Raw genomic sequence first — 27,340 nt, forward strand, 5'->3', positions numbered from 1 at the left:
ACATTCTGAGTGTTAGTTTGCTTGCTTCTGAATGCCCTCTCCATTCCCAGTGCTTAGCAATTCTGTGAAGATGTGCTTGGTTCAGGGAGTGCCTCTTCATTTATTTTACACTGTAAATCTAATCTGCAAGCTGTTTTTCCAGCACATGATTCCTTGAGTCTTTTGGTTGTTGTTTTTCTTCAGTACATTTTAAATTACTTTCACACGTGTGTACATGTATGGGGTGAACACATGTATGTAAGAGGTCACTTTCAGGAGTCTGTTCTCTTATTCCACCACGTGGATATGGTAACTTGAATTCAAGTGGCCAGGCGTGGGCAGCCTTTCCTTGCTGTGCTGGTTCACCAGGGCTCTAATATTTTTTCCTGTTGTATATGAGCAGAACTCCGTTAATTATTGTATATTAATTCTATTATTTTTACAGATTTTTTCTCTTCAATCTCTTGTGCAGATTATTCTCCCTTTCCATGAGTTTTACATTTATAGCCATTTTCACTTCTTTTCTAATACTTTACTATTCTTCCCCCAGATGTATCATCTCTTTCCCTACCTTTCTTAAGAAATTGATAACATTCCTGAGAATTCCTTTTGCTCCTTTGAATTGCCCACGCCCTCTGAGCCGGTCCCTTGCTTTGTGTCCTCTCAGAACTCTTTCCTACGTCCACACTTAGAAATGGAGTGATCTGAAGCCCACCCTACGCCAGGTCCCTGCGGGTTGCCAGGCCTTGCCATGGGGTGACCAAATGTCTGGCTGGCCTTTTGGTGGAGATTCCCAAACACTAGACCTAAGCTCGTGCATCTCTGTAATCCCCATCCTGTTGCCTAGGTATAAACACTGAGACAGAGTCAGGGGCGGTGGTTTTGCGCTCTCGGGGCCACTGGCGCTCATGAGCCTCTATTCTCCCCAGGAATCCTGCCCTGTGTCTGGTGTTCTCAAAGATAGGGCTTCATTTCATCTGAACTCTGGTTCCCATACAGGTTAGGGTAAGAACAAATCTCCTCCAGTGTAGAGGGGCGATGGGGACTTGGGGACTTACTGTTTCATTCTTTAACCTACCATACCCCATCTTGTAGTCCCTGAAGTCTTTAGTTACCAAGGCTTGGCAGGTCTAGGAAAATTGTTCTCAGGTGAAGGCACAGTTTTCTCCCTCCATCTTGGCCCTGAACGTAGGGGCTGGGCCTTGTTCTTTGCTGCTGTGTTATAAACTATCATGCCCTCTCTCCCTCTCCCTCCCTCTCCCTGTCCCTCTCTCTCCTTTCCCTCTCCCTCCCTCTCCCTGTCCCTCTCTCTCCTTTCCCTCCCTCTCTCTGTCCCTCTCCCTCCCTCTCCCTGCCCCTCTCCCTCCCTCTCTCTGTGCCTCTCCTTTTCTTTCTCTTTCCCTATCTCTCTCCCTCCCTGTCCCTCCCTGTCCCTCCCTCTCTCTCCCTTTCTCTCCCTGTCCCTCCTCCCTGTCCCTCCTCCCTCTCTCTCCTCCCTCTCCCTCCTCCCTCTCTCTCCTCCCTCTCCTCTCTCTCCTCTCTCCCCTCTCTCCTCTCTCTCCTCTCTCTCCTGCCTTTGCTGCTGGGGGATTATTTTACACAGTACCCTTTCATTTTCCCCTTCTCTTGAAACTCATCATGTCTCTAAAATGCTTCATTATCTCGGCATACTTTTCAGAGCTTAATGAGATACACAAACTCTCTTTCTATAAAACCTGATAACCTCATATCACTCCAAGGAGGCTACTGAGCTCATCTGTGGACCCTCGGAATAAAGAATCCTTGGAGTTGGGCAGACACACGGCCGCACAAAGCATATTTACCTCTCCCGACTGTGATACTTGAGTTACTGGAGCAGCACCTCGCTCTTGACTGTGATTTAAAGCTGCCTGGTAAATGGTTTCTGAGAATCATCAGGCCTGAAACGTGTCCACCTGCCACTAAGTTTCCATTTGCTCCTCCCCCCTCATCCATCTTCCTTCAGACCCATGCACTCAGACCTCCATCTACCCAGAGTGAGCAGAGTCAGCTGCCTGCCGAAGGTAATATACTTTCAAAAAGAAAACAGAGGGGCGAGGGAGGAATGTCTCGATGTATTTGTTTCCTGACTCTAGCTTATTGTTTTATTTTTCAAATAAAATTATGCCTTTCCTCAATTATTATGTCTTATTGACTCTGTGTTAATATACCTTCTCACTTGCATTCCCTCATGGTGTATATCAGAAATACAAGCAATAAATATGTCTAAGAGACAGTTCATAGATCCAGTTCTCAACTCACCTAAGAAAAGCCTTAGGTTTTCAGCCCTTTGGGCAGCCCTCCAAAATGGACAGCTTTCAAGGGGCTGACGTGTTTTCTGGGATAATTCTTCCACTATCTCCTACTACATTCAAAAGAGAAACCTTTAAAGTCCCCAGATTGATTTGGTTCCTTCTCATGTTCAGTTAGACTACCAACAAGTTTCTGTCATTTGCTAACATAAAATCCAAGCCATTTAAAACCGAGTCTGCCTAGCAGTGAGTGCCAGACTATCACAGACAAAGAAAGCACCGGTCAGGGTGGTCTGTTGAATTCAAACAGTTGCAAGATACAACAGCTGTAGTGTCAGCCCTAGGTGGCGCTGTAGAGCACAGTTGGTTTTTTTTTTGTTGTTGTTTTTTTGTTTTTTTGTTTTTTTGTTTTAACGAATGGCTGTTACTAGGTGCTTGCCGTGTATCAAGCAATTGGCACGTTTGAGAAAATAGGCTTGGGGAAATACTAACAATTATTAATACCGTCATAGTGCTCAGTATATGCCAAGCATTCTTCTAAACCCTTACAAGAATCTCTATGTAGATACTTTTCTTATCTACCTATCTAATAGATAACATACCTAAAATAGCAGAGGTGGAATTAGAGCCCAGACAACTTGGCTTGTGAATCCAGCATCTATTGTGAACAGGGGTGGATGTGCAGGCTTTAGGTGGAAATGGCAGGTAATAGGGCTTTCCAGGGTCACTCAGATGTGATTATCCATGAAGTCTACTATTCTAGTACTAGCTGGCACTACAGAGTCATTTGACATTTTTAGCCTACCCTTGTCTCAGCTGCAGCAAGATCAACCTGACAGCACACATCGTGTTACAAATAAGGCTCCATAGAAAACCAAGATCTGGCAGGAGAAATGAAATAGCCCACTTTTATAAAATGGCTAGTACATGCACAGGGGAAAGCCTACTGGCTACACATCAGGAGGACAGTAGCCAAATAACCAAAAGCTTCACTTTGTGTTAAAAAAATCCACAGAGAACATTTATTCATCAAAATTTATTTACCCTATATATTGTCAGGGCTTTTTCTTAAACAAAAAGATTTTATTACTAATTTCAAAAGTTTTGGATATGTTAATTAAAATTTTCATATCAAAAGTAATAAAAACGAAATAGCATGTGTTGAATGAAAAAATGCAAATATTTTTTGTGACCAAACTACTCCAGGTTTGAATAGTGAACATTTGGAAAAGTATCCATTCACTTACGAATTTTGTAAATATCTGCACCAGCCTAGGCTAAGGGAGAAGTGAGGCCCTGTGGAGATTCTGTATCATGGAAGAGCGTGACAGACAGTGCTGGCCATCTTTGCTTTTGGAGAGAGCAGATCAAGCGTTCCATGTTTGTCAGGAATGCAGCCCAGAAGGCGCCCAGTCCCATAATCCCAGCTGGGAGGTCTCAGCTCAGCACTTTCACTTTCTTCTCTCACAGATGAGAGAAGCAGCGCTGGGCTAGTCTAAGCGTTTTTGAAAGGCAGGTTGCTTCCAGGAAGTTCTGCCCTAGTCCACGCCAACATGGTCTAACCGAGATATTTACAGACTTGAGTTCACACGTCCAGTGAATGGAGCAGTGGGCGAGCACTTAGCAAGAAACATGTAGGTCCTCTTAAGTTTTAATTCTAGTACACAAAGTGCTGATAGTCACTATCCTGAGCCTTCAATTGTTACATTGTTAGGCTTACTTTAGCCCAAAGTACTCTGAAGGTTACTTTGTAAATTCCCTAAGGTAATTAAACGTCTGCAGTAGCACTGTTGGTGGCTGGTCCTGCGTCTAATGCCAGGAGTCTATCTGTAAGACAGAGACCTCCCAACAGGGACCCATGGCTCTATAGGAAGGGCACCTCCAATCAGTCCTTACATATCTCAGTCACTGGAGAGTAAGGGTGGTTACAAAAACAACTATTAAGGACCACGTTTGAGCTCTAGCTGCATTTATTGCAGGTCCTAGATGCTTCAGACTGGGATTCTTATCTTCTTTGCTTCAAGAAGCAGTGGCAACATCTTGGTACAAGCCCTAAGGGCAGGCTGGTGAATGTCAAACTATTTGGTACACTCCAGTCAGTGATTTTAGGCAGAGGATCTCTTTTTCGAGCTTTATAGTAGCAGTGGACTTCTCTTGATAGCCAGCAGGGCTTCTAGGTAAGATTAAAGATTATTGCCACAGTTGGCTTTCATTTTAAATAAGAGGTCCTTTTTTTGACGTTCAGAGACTGTGTGCAATGAAAACACCAAGCAGAAAAGAACAGTTGTCATCACAGTCCTCAAGGGGTGGGAAAACCAAACTATCCCATGGGCACACAGCGGCCAGACCCCCTCGGTGGGGGTTTCCAGCTGAAGAAGAGCCACGTCAGACTACCTTGAGACCAGGATGTCCCCTGCTCTTAGGGGACTGCCATCAGCCCCAACATGACACCCTCTCCATTATCATAGCACACAGCACCACACCATGCCATTCTAGTTGTCTGCATCATCTGACTGACGGGGATGGCTTTGACAACATTTGTTTTTTTTTTCTTTTGAAGATAAATGTAGCCAAGCATTTATTTGGCATTAATAAAATATTGATTTAAGCATGCAATGATTCTCAGGGCTGGTGAACTTTATAATTTATCCCCAAACAACTTTCTTCAACATTTGGGGGTTTCAGACAATACTTGGTATCAGAACCTAAACCTCAAGGTATGTTTGGAGTGAATGGTGATTCTTGCGTACAAGTAATGTTGCAAATGCTTGTCTAGGCAAGTCTTAGAAAGGAGAAGTACCAAGACTTGATGATGTGTCTTGTAAAATTCTCGTGTTCAGTAGATGTTTAAAGAATAATGATACATTTTCAGGTTGATTTAATCTATTATATTAAGTTATTTTTAACTGCTTCTAAGATTTATCACTATAATATAAATACTTTGGAACTATAAAATTATTAAAAATAGAAGACAATAATGACTGGCAGGCACTCATAGCCTAACTTCAGTGGAGTCTGTGTTTGTAGTCTTTTTCCATCTGTACACACTGTTTGGTTTGTCTGCAAGAATATTTCAATACGAATTTATGGCATCTGTCAATGTTATTTTGTTTTTCTTTTTGTTGTTTTGTTTGTTTGTTTTTGTTGGGGACAGGGTTTTGTTATCTAATCCCAGACTGGCCTTGAACTCACAGCAATCCTTCCCCCTGCCCCCCACCGCCTCAGCCTCCTGAATGCTGGAATTACTTATGATGGCTGGCAACTTTCTTTTATTCTCTGAAAGTCCTGATGTAGTCTTATAAAAAAAAAAAATCAGTCAACATATTTCATCTTTTACATTTTGATAAAATGTGCAAAAAGAGGAACAGTGTGGCATGAGGAAAACTCCCAACCAAGTACCATAGCAGGGCTTAAGAAAGCATCGCAGGCTGGAGAGACAGCTCAGTGGTTAAGAGCACTGACTACTCTTCCAGAGGTCCTGAGTTCGATTCCCAGCAACCACGTGGTGGCTCACAACCATCTACGCTGGGATCTGATGCTCTTTTCTGGCACGCAGGTACATGTGCAAATGGAGCACACATATACATAAATAAATAGGGTTTTAAAAATATTAAAAAGAAAGAATTCAGATTTTAAAAAAGAATAATACATCAATCAAAAGGGAAATAAACTTGAAAAAATGATCAAGGAAACTGAGGGTTGGATGCATAATAAACAGAGCCATACTTCTTTCTCATCTACTGCGTGCATTTTGCAAAGAAGCAAAAGAAGACAACTCCTGGATTCCCAAAGCCCTAGCTTTTAACACTAAGAACGTGTGTCTTTAGTTTGCTTGGTGGGGTATGTTTAGAAATACAGTTTATATTTTATTTATGATAAAGTACGAGTGAGCACACTATAATATCACTGGTTTGCAAGCACACAGAGAGATCACTTGGTGCATATTAATTGTGCAGAAAGACAGGTCTCTTGAAACATCCCAAGACACCAGATGGCGGATTTCAAGAATACAGGGATTCTTCAAAGCTTACCCCAAGTTTTATTTGCTACCAGTTTTATTTAATCCACCAGGGTTAAATATGAGACCCGTGAAATTTTAAAACTTTTTAAAGTCCCTCACTTAACACCCTTAGGTGCCAGGTTTCAGTCCCAAGAAAGTGCTAGTAGGAAGTCAAACAGTGCAGAAAATGGAAGCTTTGATGGATGACTGCTGAGTCTCTCTGACCTGAAGGATTTGGCTGGCGTCATAAAACACAAGGAGACAGATTAAGCAGTTTACCAACACCATAAAAACCTCAAGAATAAACCCACGCAGAATACAAAAACCTAAAGAACCCTAATTTGTAACTAGATATCCCCAGCCTCCAAACTGAATGCATTTCCTTATAAGCCTGTACCCAGGAGCAAGGGCTTACAGTTTCTTGGTAATGTCAGACACGATTGTGTCCGTACACTTTTACAATTTACATGTCCTAAGAAAAATACCCAGTGCAGGCTGATGGTGCGGGAGAATTTATTTTCACTAGGAGAGGAATGACCTATAACTCACGAATGGCAATGCTTAAAGTGAGTTATGGAGGTTACTCTCCTGTGAGAGGAACCGGATTGGACGATCCTTCTGCCCCGCTGCATGTTTGGATATTAGTGCACCAGGTTCTTAATTACGTGTGGCCTTGCCTTTTTTTTAATTTTGTAAAATAAATGTGAATAAAGAGAACACCAGCTAGAAGCATGGGGAGCCTAATCAAGGCTCTGGAATGCAGGTGGGGAGAATAAGACTAAAAGCTATTTCACATAACTGAGGGGCAGGAGCCTTAAATGCGACTGAACCACTGTATCCAACCGGTCCATTCCATTGATAATTTATGATGTCCATAGCCGATGTTCTGCAGAAACATTAAACATTACTCCTTCCCTAAATACAAAATTTGCCACACGTTTACGTTACAACTACGTGAAGATTTAAATGTTTTTTTTTCCAACGAGCAAATTTTATTTTATTATTATAGCAAAGCTATAGAACATAGAGCAGTTTTGTTAAGGGAAGCGTGACTAATTATGCTGGCAAGGTGGTGCGAGGGACAATGCTTTTTGGAGACCTCAAACATGATTACCATTTCCTTCAGTGTAGCCGGTCACAGAACTTACTGTATCCGCCAATGTCACAAGGAATTTGATTCTGTCTCCGGGTGCAGATTCTGGCTACTGAAATGCTTTATTTAACAACTGGCTGGCTCTGTCCTTCTCAAGGGGGAAAACAAAGAGTTTTAATATGTATTCCAGAGAGATTCCTTTTGGGGGGGGGATTTTGACCTCAAGGATCAGGACTTATCTGAGAATGTCAGTCACATGAGACTCTCCAGCTTGAGGCTGGGACAGACTTTCCCCCCTAAATGTCCCTTCTGTTCTCCAGTTTGAATTATTGATAAAATGGCGTGGCTATCTCCCCAAATAACCTTGTTGACAACACAAAGGTGGACTAAAGAACACTACCTCCGCACTGAAGATTTAGGATTCCCCAGTAAATGTCAGGAGGTGTCAATGTGTGTGCCGTGACACTCGGTTATTATTAGTGTTTAACTGCCGCTCCCCACCATGCCGCCAGCGCCACCATAAATTTTAATGTGATCACATGCTCTTCCCTTTTCATATCCAGCGAATTCTGCAAGATCATAATATCCTATATGAACCCTAGCTGAACCTTAGCGTGATGCGATAAGAGCGAGATTTTGAGCAATGAAAGTTGTCCGTCATTATAGTGCTTACAAAAACAAAAACAAAACAAAACAAAAGAAAAAAACCAAAACCCAGACGTTGAGCAACATAGTTCTTCAAATAATATTTCCCTAAGCTAAATTCGCTCATTCAATTAATCTTTATTGAGCCCTACAGGAAACAGGGCAATGCCCTAGGTGATAAAGAGTCTATTTATAGGACACGAAAGAATCCTGACTCTTAAGGACCCTTTCTGTTCCCCCGTCAGAGATTACACACCATTTATAATGCAAACAAAAAGTATGCCTGTAACTCAGACATCAAGGCATGCCTTTTAGTCTACAGAATACAAGAGAAAAAAAAGGGGGGGGGGAGTCCATTCCATTCCTGTATCTGGTTTACATGTTTCTGTATCAGTATAGGAGCCATGGTCACAACGTTTCATTACACATGTGCACAATGGGCTAGCATTTCTTTCTTCTTACATAAATAATGGGAATTTGTATAGATACCATTAGTATATAGGTTTCAGCCACGATTGATGGCAGCATTATCTAGTATATTTATTAGAGGAAGTCAAAGCTCGGGAAAAATTTAACTATGTAGGTATCTTTTTCAAATAAAAGATAGCTTTGAAGCTTTGATTCCACAATTTTTAAAAAATCTCCAACGAGGTGCATGGAACAAATCAATAAACAGTCAATGGGGTTCCCAGTGAACGAAATGTCCATCCACATTCACATAAAATTGCTCGTTTTGTAAAGTTCCCCTTTGTTTCTTTTAATTTCCATTTTGAGTCAATAGTCTTATTTTCTCTGTGTGAAATAATTTCATAGATAAAAGCGGGGAAGATGGTGCAAATATTCATAATTTGAGGGTCCAACGTGCTCCGCTGTGCTTAGCGAAGACGCACCTTCCCCTTCTTCCAGACAATGGGGTTAGGAAAAATGCACAATCAAATTTCAAGTCACGCGGAGGAGACAGGATTATTCCTGCTAACCCACAGTCATAAAACAGACCCATCTTTATAGAAGGGGCTCTGTTCCAACAGATCGGCTTTGTTGGTGAATATTTTAAAGAAAACATTTATTTTGCACTGGCCTGTGTCTGAAGCCCCAGAAGAAGCACTTTCAAGGAAGGTTGCTCAAGGTTTGACCGCTCACCGCCTTTCCCCTTCCTCCCTCCCCCCCCATTGGTTGGGAAACTTTGCCTTGGAGCGCCATCTAGAGGAAATTCCAGCACACATCGGGCTTTCTCCCATAGTCAAAACCATCCTTCCTTCCTTCCTTCCTTCCTTCCTTCCTTCCTTCCTTCCTTCCTTCCTTCCTTCCTTCCTTCCTTCCTTCCTTCCTCCCTCCCTCCCTCCATCCCCCCTCCCTCCCTCCCTCCCCCCCCTCCCTCCCTCCCTCCCCCCCTCCCTCCCTCCCTCCCCCCCTCCCTCCCTCCCTCCCCCCCTCCCTCCCTCCCCCCCCTCCCTCCCTCCCTCCCCCTCCCTCCCTCCCTCCCTCCCTCCCTTCCTTCCTTCCTTCCTTCCTTCCTTCCTTCCTTCCTTCCTTCCTTCCTTCCTTCCTCTTGGCTGGTGGTAACTTGGGAAGCAGAGGCAAAATGATCAGAAGTTCAGCCTAATATGACCTCAAAATTGAGGAAGTAAAAGCGGGTTGTGGGGTGGGGCAGAGCTCTGGAGAGCAGATAGTAGAACACAGATGCTATTTGCGTAGACTTGAGGAAATGGGGGGTTTAGCTGGGAAGAGGAGAGAGAGAGAAACACAGTGGGAGAGGGAGGGAGGGCGGAGGGGTACACAGCATGAAGGGTGTTTGAAAAGGTCACAGGGAAACATTATTTTTATGTTTCTTTCTTTTCTTTCTTTTTCTTTCTTTTTTTTCTTTTTATTTTTCTTTTTTTTCTTTTTTTTTTTGTTTTTTTTGGATTTGGTTTTTTCGAGACAGGGTTTCTCTACATAGCCCTGGCTGTCCTGGAACTCACTCTGTAGACCAGGCTGGCCTCGAACTCAGAAATCCGCCTGCCTCTGCCTCCCAGAGTGCTGGGATTACAGGCATGCGCCACTACCGCCTGGCTATTTTTATGTTTCTTAAAGCACAAATACCAAATACATGCAACATGTATGTGTGTGTGTGTGTGTGTGTGTGTGTGTGTCTGTGTGTATTATCTATCCAGTTTAAATGAAGTTGACACTTAGAGTGATAATATTCTCTCAGGAACTTTATCTAACAAAATCCCTAATGTCAGCCAGGCAGGGGAAACTTTATCTGGAGTTGTTGATCAAGAGAGTCAGAGAAACTCCTAAAATAACATAGCTCGTCGCTGTAGCTATTGCTTGCCTCTCAGAACCTGTAGGCAAGCCCTGTTATTGGAGACACTGCATATATCAGATACAGTAGTTGGAGGATTCAAGCTAGAACTGACCAGAAGCCTCCACCCTGGAAACCAGCTGTTGCAGCACCGGAAAAGACTGCAAGTTGGCAGAGCAGAAAAACAGTGAACAGCCCACCTACAGGCTGCGCTTGCCAACCACACAATGACCAGGACTGTCAAGGGTTCTGGGAAGGTTGCCATAGTGACAGATACCTCGGAGGTAAGCAACTGCTGTCTGCTTGCATCTGCATCCTGCTCAAAAGGAGGGACTCATGCCGAGTGCTGTGAGTGCTGTAAATGTAGCCAAGGCTATGCCATAGCCAACTACCTATGGCTAGCAAGGTCAAAGACCCTAGAGAAGCACCTAGTATGGCCATTTCCCCCCAAACTGTACAATTTCTAACTGGATTATACATATGTATCCTTACACCTGCAGGTATAGCTCTTGCTCCTCATCAAATCTTCCCTTTGAAGCTTCTTGCAGATCAAGAATCCACAACTGGTCAAAATGCTGAAAACAGCAGACTGTGGGATGCCCAGCCACGGCCGAATCATCCACAACTCAACTCCTTTACCCAAGGCTCAGGGGACATCTTCAGGGACGGAGCAGAAAGACGTCAAGAGCCAGAGCACCAAGATACCTGCTCTGAGATTGTGTCTTCTACATCTGACTGGGAACCTGCGCCCATGAAGTCTCAACAATATAGCTGCCAACCCAGATCTGCATAATGACACCACCAGTTGACATGCCAATGTGGAGGAGGGAAATGCCACAAGGCCTCTTCCAGGTGAAGAGCTAGAGGCAATTAATGGCTTCCGAGGGAGGGAGGGAGGCTCAGTCCTCTCCAGGGATGAGCTCCCTGGTACGTTATCCAATCCCTAAACAAATGCACATGCTAACAACGTCAAACAGACTCAGAAAGCTGTGTAACTAATGGTATAATAACAATCATGCAATTAAAGAAGATGAGATCATGAATTTGAGAGGCAGTAGGGGACAAGGAAGGGGGGATGAACAAGGAGAGGCAGAAAGTATGAAATACAGTATTCATGTATGCAACTCTCAAAAAAAAAAATAATGCCAAGTCAGGAGGCGGAGGATGTGGCGAATATATTTGGTAGGAGTTAGAAGTGAATATAATCAAAATACATTGTATGTATGCTGGAAATTATCAGAAAGAATCAAAACATTGTTTTAAAAACAGAAGTTCAAGGGCCTTGTCATCTACATAGCTAGTTTAAGGCCATTGAAGGACTGGACTACATGAGACTGCCTGCAAAAAGGGCAAAGGAAAAAAAAAAAAAAGAAAAGAAAAGAATCCATAGGAAAGTTTGGTTTGGGTTCTAACTTGTTAGACAGAATTAGATATTTGGTCCCTAGAATGGAGACAGAGCTCAAAATAGTGTAAGACCCCAGTGGTCTTCAGGGGTGCGTGCAGTTCTGGTGCCCACACATGGACACAGTGTGGGTGTCCTTTGCTACAGGCTGAGATCAGGTTAGAAACTAGATTTGATGGGTGAATTAAGTGAACACTGTCTACATGCATCAGGCAGTCTAAGCTATCTCCAGAATTGTTGTCTTGATTTAAAAAAAACAAAAAAACAAAAACCCTGCTTACGTAGCATTTCCAAGATGGATCTAGAGAAGATGCCCGTAAGAGTTAAACAGGTTGGCCCTCCAGCCCACCACGATCCTTCAGTAACTTTGGCAAAATGTCATGAGCAGAAAGTAACGACCCTTCCAGATGCAGCTGCGTAGCTCCATGGGCCGGAGACTAAAATAATACCCACTGACATCTTTCCAAGAGTCCTTCCTGCAGTGTGCGATCTCCTGATCTTCTCCCCCAGAGAACAACAGTGAGCTCTTCTATTTTTGCAGCGGCATGAATGCAAAAACAAAACCCAGACTTCTTCTAACAGGGATGCTCCCCAAGTTGCTGAGCAAGCACAAAAGTAATGGCGCCCTTAAAATACTCTGGCACAGTGATGCCCCCAATTAAGAGGGGGCATAGCCGGCAAGCTCGGCTTTCCCCTGCTTCTTAAGAAGTATTAAGAGTTGGCATGACAAAAAACGTTCACTGGTAACACCTCAGCATTTTATCCTTTTATACCCGTGGGTGCACCATGACCCCACCACTGCTGCCAGATGCCTGCTTCCCTAGAGGCTTGTTACAGAAGACTTCCTCCACCCCTGACTTCTATAATATCTAGAGCACTTCCATTTCCTTTCTCTGAGCAATATTTCTGCTGGCTTATTTTTGACAATTCCACAAATCCTCAGGTTTTCCAAGACAACTAGTTAATAAGCCATTGTCTTCGGTGAACCAGGCTCAAAAGCTCAATGCACAGAAAACAGTTTCTTGTCTACTGAGCAAGATGAAGGTGTTTTTGTTTCTAAGAAACTGACCAAGAAAGCCTCATGGGCCAGGGCACTTTCCATCCGTAGGTAACTTCTCAGCTCTAATGGTATACACAGTAGAAGGCAGGACCAGTCTGGCCCTCCAGGTCGGTCTGCCTCAATAGACTCTACACATTCATACGGACAAGTAACTCCTTTTTCATCTCATCTTCATATGCACACCTGGGATGAAGCCAGTCCATCATTCACGGTTGAGAACTGACTGAATGCATGGCAGAGTGCATCTGTGCTCAGGTACAGGGGCTGGGGACACATAGGTGAATGCCGTTGAAGGGATCAGGAACTGTCTCTGTCCTCAGGTGGCTTAGCAGGAAATGAGAGATTAGGAGCTTGAGACACACAGTAGCAACACAGCTGTCCTATGCTGGCACTCTGGAGGAGGAAGCAATTACTGACGTTTTGGGATATGGGTGGCACTTTGTGGAAAACTGGCATTAGATCAGTACCTTAAAGGCTGGATAGATGTTTAATGGGCAGAGCACAGGGTGAAGATTTTCATGAAGAGGAGGAATAAACTTTGTTCATTTGGATCAAAAGAAAATGCATTTCACCCAGAGCCCCAATTTTGTCCAGATTTTAAGGGTACAAAGACAGGAGGTATTTGTATTTATGTTGTAAGAATCCAGAACCCACTGTCTATTGATTGCATAGTAAATATGTTTATATAGACTCACATGTGTGTACATATCTATACATGTCTCTGTTATGAAGTTGCAGGAAACCCAACATTTTCAGTCAGAAAACATTCTTCTTGGTTATTTAACAGTGTTAGCAGAAACCAGGCCGACATTTCTTGCTGCAAATGGGAACAAGCAGGCTTCTGTTTTGATCCTTGCCATTAACATTTGCTTTCAGAGTTAACCCCAAGGCTTGTTTCTGGCCTGGTGCCCTGCCATTCTCTGCAAACCACACAGGCCTCTATCAATGTCTGCTTTTACCCCTCCCTTCTCTTCCCTAAAAGCAAGTGTTCTTTCAGAATTTCATCTTCTCCTGGGTGATGTTCACACACCCTCTTGATCTTCTGCATCAACCCAATCTTACCCAGGGATCTCTCCTTCCTCTCCTCCATCTCAATTTCCTCCACAAAGAAGTTACACAGAAAAATCCAAGTGTTAGGGGGAGGGAGGAAGAATGGACAAGAAAACCAGCTTACCAAAAGAGAACACCAAAAATGAGACCCTGGTCTTCACCCCAGGGCTATCTACCCACTTTAAGGCATCAATGGGTTTTTTTTAGCTTTCAAGCTCAGAAGATGTCAAATATCTACCACCATGAACTGGACATGTGTGAGCTGCCGTGAAATAACCACAGGATAGTTTTCAGTGAAACAGAAATGTATGGGAGAAGCTAGGGGGGTCCACGGGAGTGAAAGGTGTCTCTCCAACACCGACAAACACACTTACAGTTAGCATGGCAAACATCAGTTGGCACACGTTGAAGGCATGTCTCCAGTTGTGGTAGAGAACCATCCGGTAGTTTTTCCTTACTGTCAGAAGCCACCTGCACAGGGTCTGAAATGGGAGGGGGAGGTTGAGTTGGGGAGTGGGTTTGTCCTCGGAGGACCACCGTTAATGTGGTACCATAAGATGATCAAACCCGTCTACAGGGGATTGAGCAGACAGCTCGGGGGTTAAGCACATACTGCTCTTGAGGCAGATTTGGGTCCCATTCACAACCATCTGTGACTCTAGTTGAAGGGTATTTGATAACTTCTTCTGACCTCCCTGGGCACATGGGCAAAAGAGTCATGAACATAAAATAAGAGAAATCTAATAAAAAAATAAAAGTGAACAACAACGAAAAAACCCTCCTAAACTTCCACTAACTCCCTGCCCGATTCTCACGACACCTACATGGCAAGTGTCCACAAGGCAGGGACCATGGCCTACACTGAACCTTTGGAAAGCCTTTACATCACAGTCCCTAAGACGCTTTGCCCTGATGGGCTCCTTAGTTTCTCCTATACAGAGCATCTTACCTCATAGTCGATTTTAAATTTCTGTACCATCCCCAGCTCCATGAACATCCGGAGAGCAGCTGTGATCATGGCATCAACATCAAGGGAAAAGTCATCGAAATGGATGTCATCGATGGCCAGTTCTGACACCAGGGGGATGTTGGCTGCCTACAAAACCAAAAGACACAGTCATCGAAATGGATGTCATCGATGGCCAGTTCTGACACCAGGGGAATGCTGGCTGCCTACAAAACCAAGACACAGCCAAGCAAAGCTCACTGGCTTTACCTAACCCTGCGTCCAGCTCTCTTCTGCTTATCAGTGGTCCACATAAATCAAGCCTGACCCGCACTTACACTCTGATACTGCTAAACTCTGAGCTATAAATGTCTTTTGTTTCTGAGCAGCAAATGCTCCGAAAATGGAGTGGGTAAGGAGGAGACGGGAAGCTAATTAGAAGATAAAATATACACACTAGATCTTTCCACAGAATTCAGAATATACAACTGTCTAGTTTACTGGAACTGTGGCCATAGGATATATACTCTGATGCATGTTGCTACATGCAGAAACATCTGGGTGGCCAGCAGCTACGAATTTTATTTGCTGCTATACAGAATAGGAGGTGGGAATACACCAGTCTCCACTGCTTCTTCCATTTCCAATGTATCCTGTACCTTGCAAAAATACTTGCAAAACCACATGCATTCTAAAGGGCAGAAAAGGGAAAACAGCTCGTCTCTGGTACAAAATATGGTGCACTGATGAAAAACTAGAGCTACCTGGAGAGTTAGCATAGTTTCAGCTAAATGTAAATGTTGCCATATTGTTTAGCAATATACAGTACAAGTCCAGTACTGGTCGTACTTATTCAGGGTTTCCAAAAACGCACGTTAGTTGGCTGTCAATCAGTTATCCTGCACAAACCTAACGGAGAGGGAAACCAAATCTTTGGAGATAATTTTTATGCCGATTTCTTGGGTTTTCCGTGTCATTTGAGCCACTCTTGGAGTGTGTGTGTGTGTGTGTGTGTGTGTGTGTGTGGTTATTTTATGGCTTTCAAGTTACCAGAGACCATTGCATATTTGTATTCCTGGTCTACTCACTGGGTATAAATCACCCTGCGAGTAATTTATGCCCTGGAACTACTTTGGTTGAGCAATTAAATCCAGCTCTGGCCACTCAGGCACTCCAGAAACCACATAGTTAACCTTGCCTCTCCAACCCCGTGCTCTCCTGCAAAAGTTTACATGTCTGAGCTAAAATACAAACACTGTCAGAAGCTACACCATGGATGAGCAATGAACACATCTATGCATTGGGCCAATTAAGCTTCCATAAAATGTAATTCCCTTGGGCTTTACCAAGTCATTTTTATATACCAACAGGTTTGCAGATACTAGGTTCCTTGTAAAGTTTTTGAAATTCAGAAATAGTGGTAGGTATGTTTATGCATAGGTATGTGTGTATGTACGTGTGCGTGTATGTGTATATGTGTGTGTATGCATTTGTGTTTGTAAGTATGTATGTATGTAAATATGTATGTATGCTTGTGTATGTATTCTTATGAAAGTGCTTTGTGTATTTATTTACTTTAAAACATTTTCATCAAAGTTTAATCCATATTAGGTTTTCTAACATGTACAAAATAATGGGTTTCATTATGAATGTCACACATTTGTGTCAAGTATTTTATTCAAAATCAATTCCTGTCCCATTACCTTGATCTCTTTCTTCCTGTTAGCCCCAGACCTCTCCACTAGTACCCCATTTCCACTTTAATGGTACAAACACATATTTAAATCTGCTTCCCACATATGAGCAAACCCACACTATATTTGTCTTTCTGTATTTAGCTTATCTTGTTTAAGCATGATGATTCCAAATCCATTTATTTATCTATTTATTAATTTGTTTGTTTATTATGCATTTATTTGCTGCAAATGAAATAAAATTGTGTAATGGCATATTTTATTCTTCTTCTGTGGTATCTGTGTGTGTACCTGTTCATGCATGCGTGTTTGTGTGTGTGTGTGTGTGTGTGTGTGTGATAGCAGCAGGCTGACATCATGCCTTCCCCATCCTCTCTGCCTTACTCTTTTGACAAAAGGCTCATCACTCAATCAGAACTCATCCGTTGCCTCGATGTCTGTCCAGTGACCTCCAGGGATCCCCCTGTCACAGCACTAAGGTTACAGAGCCCTGCAGCTTTGTGTGGGGCTGGGTGGGACCTCATGCTCCCACAGCAAGCCCTTATCCAAGGAGCCATCTCCACTCCAGCTCCCTTCTTCTTCATGACTGAACAAAACTCTGCATCATGTTTTATCATTGTCTACATGAACCACATTTTATTTATCTGTTATTCTGCTGACAGGCATTTAGGTTGATTCCCTACCTTGGCTATTATAATTGCGCAAACATGAATACACATGGATCTCTGCAGGATTAAGCACCTCAGCATTGAAAGCAAATCAGCCCTACCATGTTATTACAATCACACACACACACACACACACACCCTCACGCGCACGCATGCACGCGCACGCACAGAGTCATATTCCTCTGGCAACAAATGTTTTTCCTTACCCAGAAGCAGCCAGTTTCAATATCTAGGTTTATTTTAAATTCAACACATGAGGTAGCTGCAATTTTTGTTACTTCTATTGTTTTAAGCATTGTCTCTTAAGTTCCTACAGTTGAAGGCGATGCTCAGTCTGACTCACACTACATCTGACCGTAGCAGTGCGCTGCTCTGTGGCCTCCGGCACTAGCCCACTTCATATACACATTCATGCACACACACTTGTTCGGTTAGGTAAGATTCCACAAGTATGCCCTTACTCCCCAGTGTGCGGTATTCAGTTGATTTATGCAGTGTGCTATGACCACCTGCCGTCTCCTTGATCTCATTTAAAATCCTACGGCAGTATTAGCTGCATCCCTTCAGCTCATAGTAGCCTCACCATGGAGCCGAGGCTAGCCTTGAGCTCCTGGTCCCTCTGTTTCCTGAGTGCTGGAACTAGTAATGGGCCACCATGTTGGACTAATAATCTTTACTGTGTGTTTTGTTCTCCACACGCTTATCATGAACTCCAGCTTCTTGTAGTAAATTGGGAGAGAACTTACTCGTGACAACATTGGGTCTCCTTTAAAAACGTTAGCTGCTTTGGGCAATCCATGATTTCATTAAGAGAAGGCTCTCAGGTTGCTGCTTTGACTTCCTGCTCTCATGTCCCTAGACCAGGGACTGCCACCCTGAGATCAAACCCTTCCCTCCCCAATCTGCTTCTGATCAGGGTTATATCACGGCAACAGAGAAGCAACCAGGACATCCCCTCACTCCTCCGAAGATGTGAATGACAGTCCCACTTGACATCTCTTCTTTTTTTTTTAATCTTTGCTTTGATCTTTGTTCTTATGGTGACAGAAAAACATATGTTAATTTACTCAAAAACTTGAGTAGATAGTGTGTATATTCTTGTACAGCGGACCTTTAAAACCCTCTCATCTTCTGTAATCAGACTGAGCAACTTCTAATATCCCTTTCTTCTAGCTTTAAGCTACCATCATTCTGTTTTCAAGTTGGGTTGCTCTAACTGCCTTGCACATGTGGAGTCATGCAATATCTGTCTTCATGACACTTGCTTGTTTAACCAGCACACCACTGTATCGTGTAAGGAGGCCTCTTCCCCTTTAAGGCTAATAGGCTATGGGATAAGGGTCCTCCACACTTTTGATTATCCTTAGATAGCTTACTGTCTTCTCAATTAGCCATCCTCCAATAAGGGAGTCAGAAATATCAGAGGCTTTAGAAATCCTAGAGGTTTTCCTTGGGTGTCTAGTATTCTCTGGTGTCCCAGACTTGCTTGAAAGCTTCTATTACAGCTTGGAGGTTATCCTGCAGAGGGGCTGACTGGCCTATTTTCTCAGGGATGCTACAAAAGGTCCACCTTCTTGTGTTCTTTAGGTTCTCCTAATCTCTAGAGAATCTTCTGGAGCCTGTGGTGGGATCTGGGCAGCCTCAGTGTGGAATCGATCATTCAGTACCATCTTCAGCCTGCCCTCCTTTCCACTGCCGGGTTCACGCAGAGACTCCCTGCTCTACCCTATTTGGAGGCCAGCCTCCAGACTCCAGGGGGTGGAACAGGGAGCCTGCATTCAGCTGTTTCTGAGACTTCCATTTTCCCACCAGCAGCCCCACTGTGATGCTCACTCCAAGCCAACTCCTGAGCTGTTCGCAGGGAGGAGTCTATGGAATAAACCTGACCTCTCTGTCTCTGAGTCACCAGCTGTTTGGACATTCTTGGGTTTGCTAAGTTAAATCCTATTTATCTGTCTGTTCTCTAGGTTCCAAAACCTTGTCATCAGTCAGTTATATTCAGATTTATTTGGCGTTGAGAATTCATTCCAAATCATCTATTACCATTTTAGTGAGGTTCAGAAAGGGAACAAGAAAGACAACGGGCACATCTAAGCGACTATTTTAATTGATAAATTATCAAAACTATTGCTGTTTAAATGACACTTTGTAAGTGGCCAGCTTGGGACCTCAGAAATAAGGCAGATCTAATATTCAGTGCTTTTTTAGCATATGTGCCTGGCGGCAGCCATTGTACCTATACACTTAGTGAGAGTGATTACACTGTAGGAACAACAGATACCACGCTGTGGCTCCTTAGGCCAGCCCAGAACAACTCTCAGCCTTTTTTGGGTTTGCATATAGAGAATACCAAGCATTTGAAAAGATCTATGTTGCAATTTGTTTCAATTCAGACTCAACCAGAAAACCACTTTATAAGATCCAAAGGTACTGACCAAAATGACATAGGTTTTTATGGTCTCAGTAGAAAAGTCAGTTTCTGAGTTGAAACAGGGGACTGAACCCTTTGCCAACCCTCACCAAAGGAGCCTAAGCAGGAACAGAGACATCATTGCTGCTCTCCCGGTGGCCCCCGACTTCTGGTTATTAATAGTGTGGTTCTTTGTGCCATTGTAAATCTCCTACCCATCAAAGGCACTAAATTCACTTAATTATCTTAAAAATTAAAGAATATAGGCATCTTTTCATTATGAAATGTTAATGGAAAGGAAATAAGAACATTAGGTTGAGAAATGGAGAATGACCTGTGGTTCACTAAGACCCAACCTTATTGACCTTGTCTTTTTTCCCTAATAGGTTGATTGATCCACAGTTAAATCATACTAGTCCATACATCACCCTGAGTCCTGCTGGAAACCCGTGCTGGCATGTGCAGCCGCATAAAACATTCCCTGACTTTCAGGAGCGACTGTGTTACTAAACACGGGTAGTGTTCATTCATACATTCTTGGGTTCAAGAGCAAGTTCTCAACAATGAAGAGTCAAGCAGAGGGGATCCTGAGGAGATAGGCACGGTGGGCCGTCTCACCTGCAAAAAGCCTGGGGAGCAGCCTTCTATGGCCAAGTTCCTTGAGCTCTAGATGCATGGCCCCCATCCTGCCGCCTGAGGAGCCCAGGATGGGACTATGCCTTCCAAGCCTATAATTACTCTAGCCACAGGATATTAACAAAACAAATCAAAGTCAATTTCTCAAAGTGTCAGTCTTTGGCTTTTAAATATTTATAAGGTGCCATATCCCTAAATCAAAGAGGAGTGTCACAATCCAAAATAACTACTGAATTAATAGGCAGGAAATAACATGTGGATAAAGAACCATTTAGTTTACTGCAGCAATAAATGAAAATACGGAGTTATGAGTCCAGGGGCTAATTTGAATAACACCCAGGAAGGGAGACTACCTGGCTGGGGGTACCTGGTGCTCTGTGCCTGGCCCTTTTCTTTGTTTAGATCTTAACAGTTAAGGCTTGTCAAAGGGACTCATAAACCTCCTCTACAACTGAAAGGGAAGCTTTACAAAGGAGCTGTAAAGTGTAAACTACAATCCTGGATCCCTTGGACAGTGAACACTGCATCTGTGATGCTGACTAAGAGGAAGAAACTGCAGAGTGGGTGGCAGGTCAGCTCGGTCCATTTATTCCAGACCAGTCGCTCACTTGCTCCTTTGGATAACAGCAGAGGCAGGAGGAGGTCTCAGGCTTCCAGGACTGGTGGAAAGAGGGAGCTAGCTACAGAGATGCCTTACTGCATGCTGAGGATAGCTTTTAGTATTTTATGAATATTAGCTCTTTTTTTTTTAAAATAAGCACACTAAGAATATTAAAATTGGGGATATTTAAAGCCCTGTATTACAACGAAGAGACAGAAATAGATGATAAACAACTTTTCTAGATTTCTGTTGTGATTGGTAGAGGCAGTGTTGAATCTGAGCTGTAAATACTGGCTCAGAAACACCACTCTACCTTTGAAAATGGACCAATGCCAAGCCTAGGGTCACCCATTCCTATCCAACAGAAAGTAACTTGGTATGTCATGAACGGCCCTTGGGATTTAGCTGCAGATGACCTGCCTCGTGGTCCATTTTGTATGATGAACACCCTGGGCAGTTATAACCATGCTGCTGCTGTGACCACTGTGCCAAGCAGCTTTCCCTGATGCAACCAAATTCCTGAGAAAATCAACTTAAAGGAGGAAGGACTAGTTGGTTTATGATTTCAGATCACAGTTGATTGAGTCCATTGCTCTCAGACCTACCATAGGAAAGAAACATCCTGATACAAGGGCCTGGTGGGGGAAGGATGCTCCTCCCACAGCAGCCACGAAGCCAGAGAGGCAGGGCAAGGTAGAGGGAGGGAGGAAGCAATGGAGGGATGGAGGGAGGAGGAGAGGGAGGGAGGGAGAAAGCTAGAGAGGGAGAGGGGGAGATAGAGGGAGAGAATATACGATTTAAAGTACACCTCAGTAACCTGCTTCCTCCAACTAAGACCCACCTCCTAATGTAAGGGTCCAAAAATCACTGAAGGAAGACCCCAGACTCAGATGGTATGCAAAGACAAAGAGTGTTTATTCTTCAGAAACAACCAGCATGCAGGGAGTTAACCATTCTTCGAAATGGCAACCCTAAAGGCTCGCAGGCCTACTAAAAGGGAATTTGGGGGTACTCTCTAGAAGGATTAGGTAATCTAAAATTACATTGGTGGGTGCTAGGTGGGTTCTAGGGGGGTTACAGGTGGTCAGTGGTCTGCATTCCTATGTCATGAATATTTAACAGCAGCATGAGATAGGGCTGCCCAGTGCAGATGGCCCATCCTGAGATAAGATGTTTCCCCATTCTTGTGGTTATCCCCAGACTGTTCTTTGGGAGGGGGTTTTATGACCTTGTTCCTGGATTTTATGGCCTGTTTCTGGAGCTGGTGCCTTATGGCCTTGCTCCTGGGACTTATGGTCTGTTCCTGGATCTGTTGCCTTATGTGCTTCTTTTCAAAATCAGATCTGGTCCTTCGATGCATGAGCCTTTGGAGGCATTAGAGAACTAAACTGTAATAGCCATTGTCCTTTGAAAGCACATGTCATTTCCCTAAAGAAGAATAGGAACTTTTAATGACAGACTTCAAGGAGTCAAACTCTTCCTTAGGAAAGCTAATGGAAGTCTTCTTGGATCAATGCAGACAGGTTTGATGGCTAAGTCTAAGGCAGGCTCTGTCCAGGGTGTTAGCATTCTGTCTAAACTCCACCCTACAGTTACCTGGCAACAGCCAGGTAAGCCTGACCCACTATAAAAGGGGCTGTTTGCCCCCTCACTCTCTCTTGCCTCTCTGTCTTGCTCTTCCTCTCCCCTTCCCTCCCCCCCTCTCCACGTGCTCATGGCCATGGCTGGCCTCCACAAGGGGGGAGGGGAGGAGAGCCCAAGGGGCAGAGAGGTGAGAGTAGGATGAGAGAGAGAGGGGAGAGAGCCCTCTTTCTCTTTTTATGATCATAACATTGGTGCTGAAATCATAGCAGTTAACTGCCCAGATAAGTCTGTTCCATCACCTCCTGGTGATGACCAATCCCTGTCCTCCCTGGTTGGAACTCCCTTCAAGACTTCCCTTTCAAAGCTCTGCTCCTAACTTTGCTGTGGCCAATGAAAAATGTAAATACTGTTTTCATATGAAAAAGTTACTCATGTTTTTCTCTTTCTTTGAACACTTTGCCGCCCACCTTCTCCTTCTAGGAGAATGTTGTGGTTAAACAGTCCTATGTCCTCTAGGGAAAGAAACTTGGTGTTGTTGAGCAAGGCTCTGTGTTTAATGGGTCACGAGAAGAAGGATTTTTCTGTTCACAAAGGATAAAGGGGTGTAAGGAGGAGGGGCCCTGGAACCTGCAGTGATCTCAGTGCATTTATCAAAGGACCACCAGAGAGGCAATGTTCAAATATTCTCCCATTGAATCAAGCAGTGTTGTCATTTAGTCTAGGCTCCGCCCCACAGTTGCCTGGCAACAGGTATAAAAGGGACTGCTTGCCCCTCCTCACTCTTTTGCTCCCTTGTCTTCTCCTCCTCCTCCTGCCCCCTCCATGTGCTCAGGTCCGGGCTCTTTCCATCTACTCCCCCCCCCCCCTTTCTCTGTCTTTACTCCCTCAACTCCCCTCCCCATGCCCTGAATAAACTCCATTCTATACTATACCACCATGTGGCTAGTCCTTGAGGGGGAAGGAATACCTCAGCATAGGCCTGCAGAGGTACCCCCTCCCCCACACCATACTGTGCCTCCACCAAACATATTCCTTCCTTATCTTTTTTATAAAACACAACACACAGTAATTGAACCCAGACTCCAGGCTTGGCCTGAGTTTGATTAAGTGGACACCTGCCATTTTTTTTTTTAACTCTGGGACTCTCAAGTGACTGATGAATACTTTAGCCCACCATCATGCAGTACATGTCTATGACCACCCTACAGCAGTGACACATATGTAGGCAATGTACCCCAGCCCACTATCCCAAAACCCAATGTCTGAGAAAATCAAGAAAGACTAATAGCATGCTGGATACCTAAAGGAATGTAGGGGAATCCCTGAACTTGAAGCCCAAATGAATCAGATCAAGGCTCCAGGATGCTGGGACAGTAGTTAATGATGTCCCTGCTTCATGCTGTGTTATTATTTGCTAGGAAAGAGGAGAATATCCAGTCTCAGTTGTTGGGTCCTATGAATTGATACTGTCTTTACCATTGTGGACAGGTTTGCACATTTAACTCATTGACGATTCACCATGAATAAAAGCTGGGAACCCATAGAAGGCCATTGAAGACGCTCTTCTCAGACTATTACACATGGGCAGGACTTTGCACATTTAACTCATTAATTATTCGCCATGAATGAAAGCTGGGAATCCCATAGAAGGCCATTGAAGATGTTCTTCTCAGAACATGACATAGAAACTCTTGATAGGTACGTGGTTAGGCAAACTTTTTACTAACTACTTGAATGAATATTTTATACTTAGATGCATGCACTTATGTGCATGAGGTACAACACACACACACACACACACACACACAGAGAGAGAGAGAGAGAGAGAGAGAGAGAGAGAGAGAGAGAGAGAGAGAGAGAGAGAAGGGTGGGTATTTAAGATGGTACAATGATGTCAAATAGTCTTCTAATTTTGGGTGACTCTGATGTTCTCTTGTGCACACACAAAGGACTCCTAGCCTGATTTTGTGCTTCCCAGCTCTGTGACCTTGAGCAGAAAAATACCCTACTTAATTCCATGGAGGAAGAACCCTACAAGATTTGTGTGTTAGGGCAGCATAGCAGCCCTATGACTTGGTCAGAACTTCATATAGTGTCCTTCTTCATATATCTGAATGGGGGAGGGTGTGGTTATTTGCAGATTGCCAAGGTCATGCAGCTTGTCTTTGACTTGAAGTTTAGAGTGATGGAAACTCCTATGGCAGGATGCCAGCCCAGCCCAGCCCTTCTAGCTCAGGAACTGCTGGCCTTGGTTTTCACTGCCACAACTGCTTTGCCTTTTGCATAGCATTTCTCTGACTTGTGCTCAGTGGGGCCTGAATGACTTCTTGCCTATTTGACTTCAACCTGCTGAGCTAGAATCTTCACTTCAGGGTTTGCAGCCCCTCTCCACTCTGGGGTGAAAGGAATCTCTGTCATTGAGGTGCCTTCCCTACTCCATGCTGCTGGCTAGCATGCAGGCCATGTGGACATGAGGCAGTAAATCAAAGACTCATTCAGTAGTTTGGTAGACAGAGAAAGTGGGAGAAAGAGATGAGAAAGTTATGCAGCAACCTAAGATGAAGCTGCCTTAGAGCATCAAATGATAGACCAGAGCATTAGCTTCTAGGGATGGACTAGAACACCACTTTCTAGAGATAGATGGACCAGAGCATCAGACTCTAGAGATGGATGAACCAGAGCATCAGTCTCTAGAGATGGATGGACCAGAGAATCAGCCACTAGGGATAAATGGACCAGAGCATCAGTCTCTAGAGATGTATGGACCAGAGTGTCAGCCTCTAGGGATGAATGGACCAGAGCATCAGTCTCTAGAGATGGATGGACCAGAACATCAATCTCTAGAGATGGATGAACCAGAGCATCAGTCTCTAGAGATGGATGGACCAGAGCATCAGTCTCTAGAGATGGATGGACCAGAGCATCAGCCTCTAGGGATGGACCAGAGCATATGGCTTCATACTCTACCATGAAGCAAAGGCAGGGAATGGTGAAACATGAGCTTTAGGATAATCATTGGTAGCTAATGGTAGCGTTGGGCTATACTGAGTGTGAAGAGAAAGGTGCAGAACCACTGGCTTGGATGTGAACCAATGGAGTTCCCAATCCATGCTGTTCAGCTTATACCACTCCACCTCAGCCATAACGCATGTCCTGACAACCTCTCTTCAGCCTGCTAGTTGTGGTCAGGAGCACAACCTGTCACCAGGGACACATGCAACTAGTCCCCTCACAATCACTTTTAGTGAGATGTCCAGAAGAAATATTTCAATATGCATGCATTTAGTATAAATATTTTCCTATTCTGCACCTCAAAATGCACAGCAGAGTCTCTATCACTTCTGTAACTATGCATCTCAGCTGTTTCTTCATTGTGTGCTTGGGTATCTTCTTAGGGAAATAGGCCTAACTTTCTCTATGTGCCTCACAGTTCCTCAGTGTGGTAAGATAAATAAAAATTTATATACTTTCACATATAGATCCAGTAAATATTTATGTTGAGTTGTGCTGTCAAGGCACGGAGAATACTATACAAGAGGTTTCCACTTTTAGGGGTGAATAAAACAGTCACCTGCAGTAAAGACTTAATCTATCAAGCAAGGAGAGGAAGGTTCTGAGGCTGATGGCTGAGACACAAGTCCCTGTCTTAAGTCCTACCTGGATTTATTATTGCTGGATAGAGGCATTCCTGAGCACACACACAAGCATCCGTGTGCTCACTATCTAGCACACACTATCAGCATCCACGTGCACACTATCTAGCACACACGCAAACATCCATATGCACACTATCTAGCATACACACAAGCATCCATGTACATACTATCAGCATCCATATACACACTATCTAGCACACATGCAAGCATTCATGTACATACTATCTAGAATACACACAAGCATCCATGTGTACACTATCTAGCATACACACAAGCATCCATGTGCACACTATCTAGCATACACACAAGCATCCATGTGCACACTATCTAGCATACACTATCACCATCCATGTGTACACTATCTAGCACACACACAAGCATCTATGTGTACACTATCTAGCACACACACAAGCATCCATGTGCACACTATCTAGCACACACACAAGCATCCATGTATACACTATTTAGCACACTATCAGCATCCTTGTGCATACTATCTAGCACACACACAAAAGAATCCATGTGCACACTATCTAGAATACACAAGGCATCCATGTACACACTATCTAGCACACACACAAGCATCCATGTACACACTATCTATCGCACACACAAGCATCCATGTACACACTCTCTAGCACACACACAAGCATCCATGTACACACTATCTAGCACACACACAAGCATCCATGTACACACTATCTAGCACACACACAAACATTCATGTGCACACTAGCACACACAAGCATCCATGTACACACTATCTAGCACACACACAAGCATCCATGTGCACACTATCTATCGCACACACAAGCATTCATGTGCACACTAGCACACACAAGCATCCATATACACACTATCTAGCACACACACAAGCATCCATGTACACACTATCTATCGCACACACAAGCATTCATGTGCACACTAGCACACACAAGCATCCATGTACACACTATCTAGCACACACACAAGCATTCATGTGCACACTAGCACACACACAAGCATTCATGTGCACACTATCTAGCACACACACAAGCATCCATGGACACACTATCTAGCACACACACAAGCATCCATGGACACACTATCTAGCACACACACAAGCATCCATGTGCACACTGTCATGTACACATTTGAGATTTCATCTACCTTTTGACTTTTCTCATGTATCTTATTATCCTATTCTGTCTTTCATGGGCTGTTCTTACACACAGACAAACATTTTAATTTTACACAGGCTGTGTTTTGGCGATATTTGACTTAAGCTGAATAATCATGATTTATTCAGTCAAAATATCTGTAAGTTTAACACCACCAATAACTTTAAAAATTCAGACTTGAAATACTGTTGACTAATTT

At 43.7% G+C, this 27,340-nt stretch overlaps 1 protein-coding gene across 1 annotated transcript in view; it reads right to left on the reverse strand.

Moving 5' to 3' along the window:
- Positions 1-27,340, reverse strand: part of Pde11a (phosphodiesterase 11A) — a 373,525-nt gene that overhangs the window by 70,830 nt on the left and 275,355 nt on the right. The window contains exons 11-12 of the mRNA XM_052181167.1: positions 14,736-14,882; positions 14,161-14,268 (exon numbers count right to left, since the gene is read on the reverse strand). Of these exons, the coding sequence (XP_052037127.1) occupies positions 14,161-14,268; positions 14,736-14,882 (255 nt within the window). The remainder of the gene's footprint in view (positions 1-14,160; positions 14,269-14,735; positions 14,883-27,340) is intronic.

The sequence above is a fragment of the Apodemus sylvaticus genome, chromosome 5 (assembly GCF_947179515.1).
Source record: "Apodemus sylvaticus chromosome 5, mApoSyl1.1, whole genome shotgun sequence".
NCBI lineage: Eukaryota > Metazoa > Chordata > Mammalia > Rodentia > Muridae > Apodemus > Apodemus sylvaticus.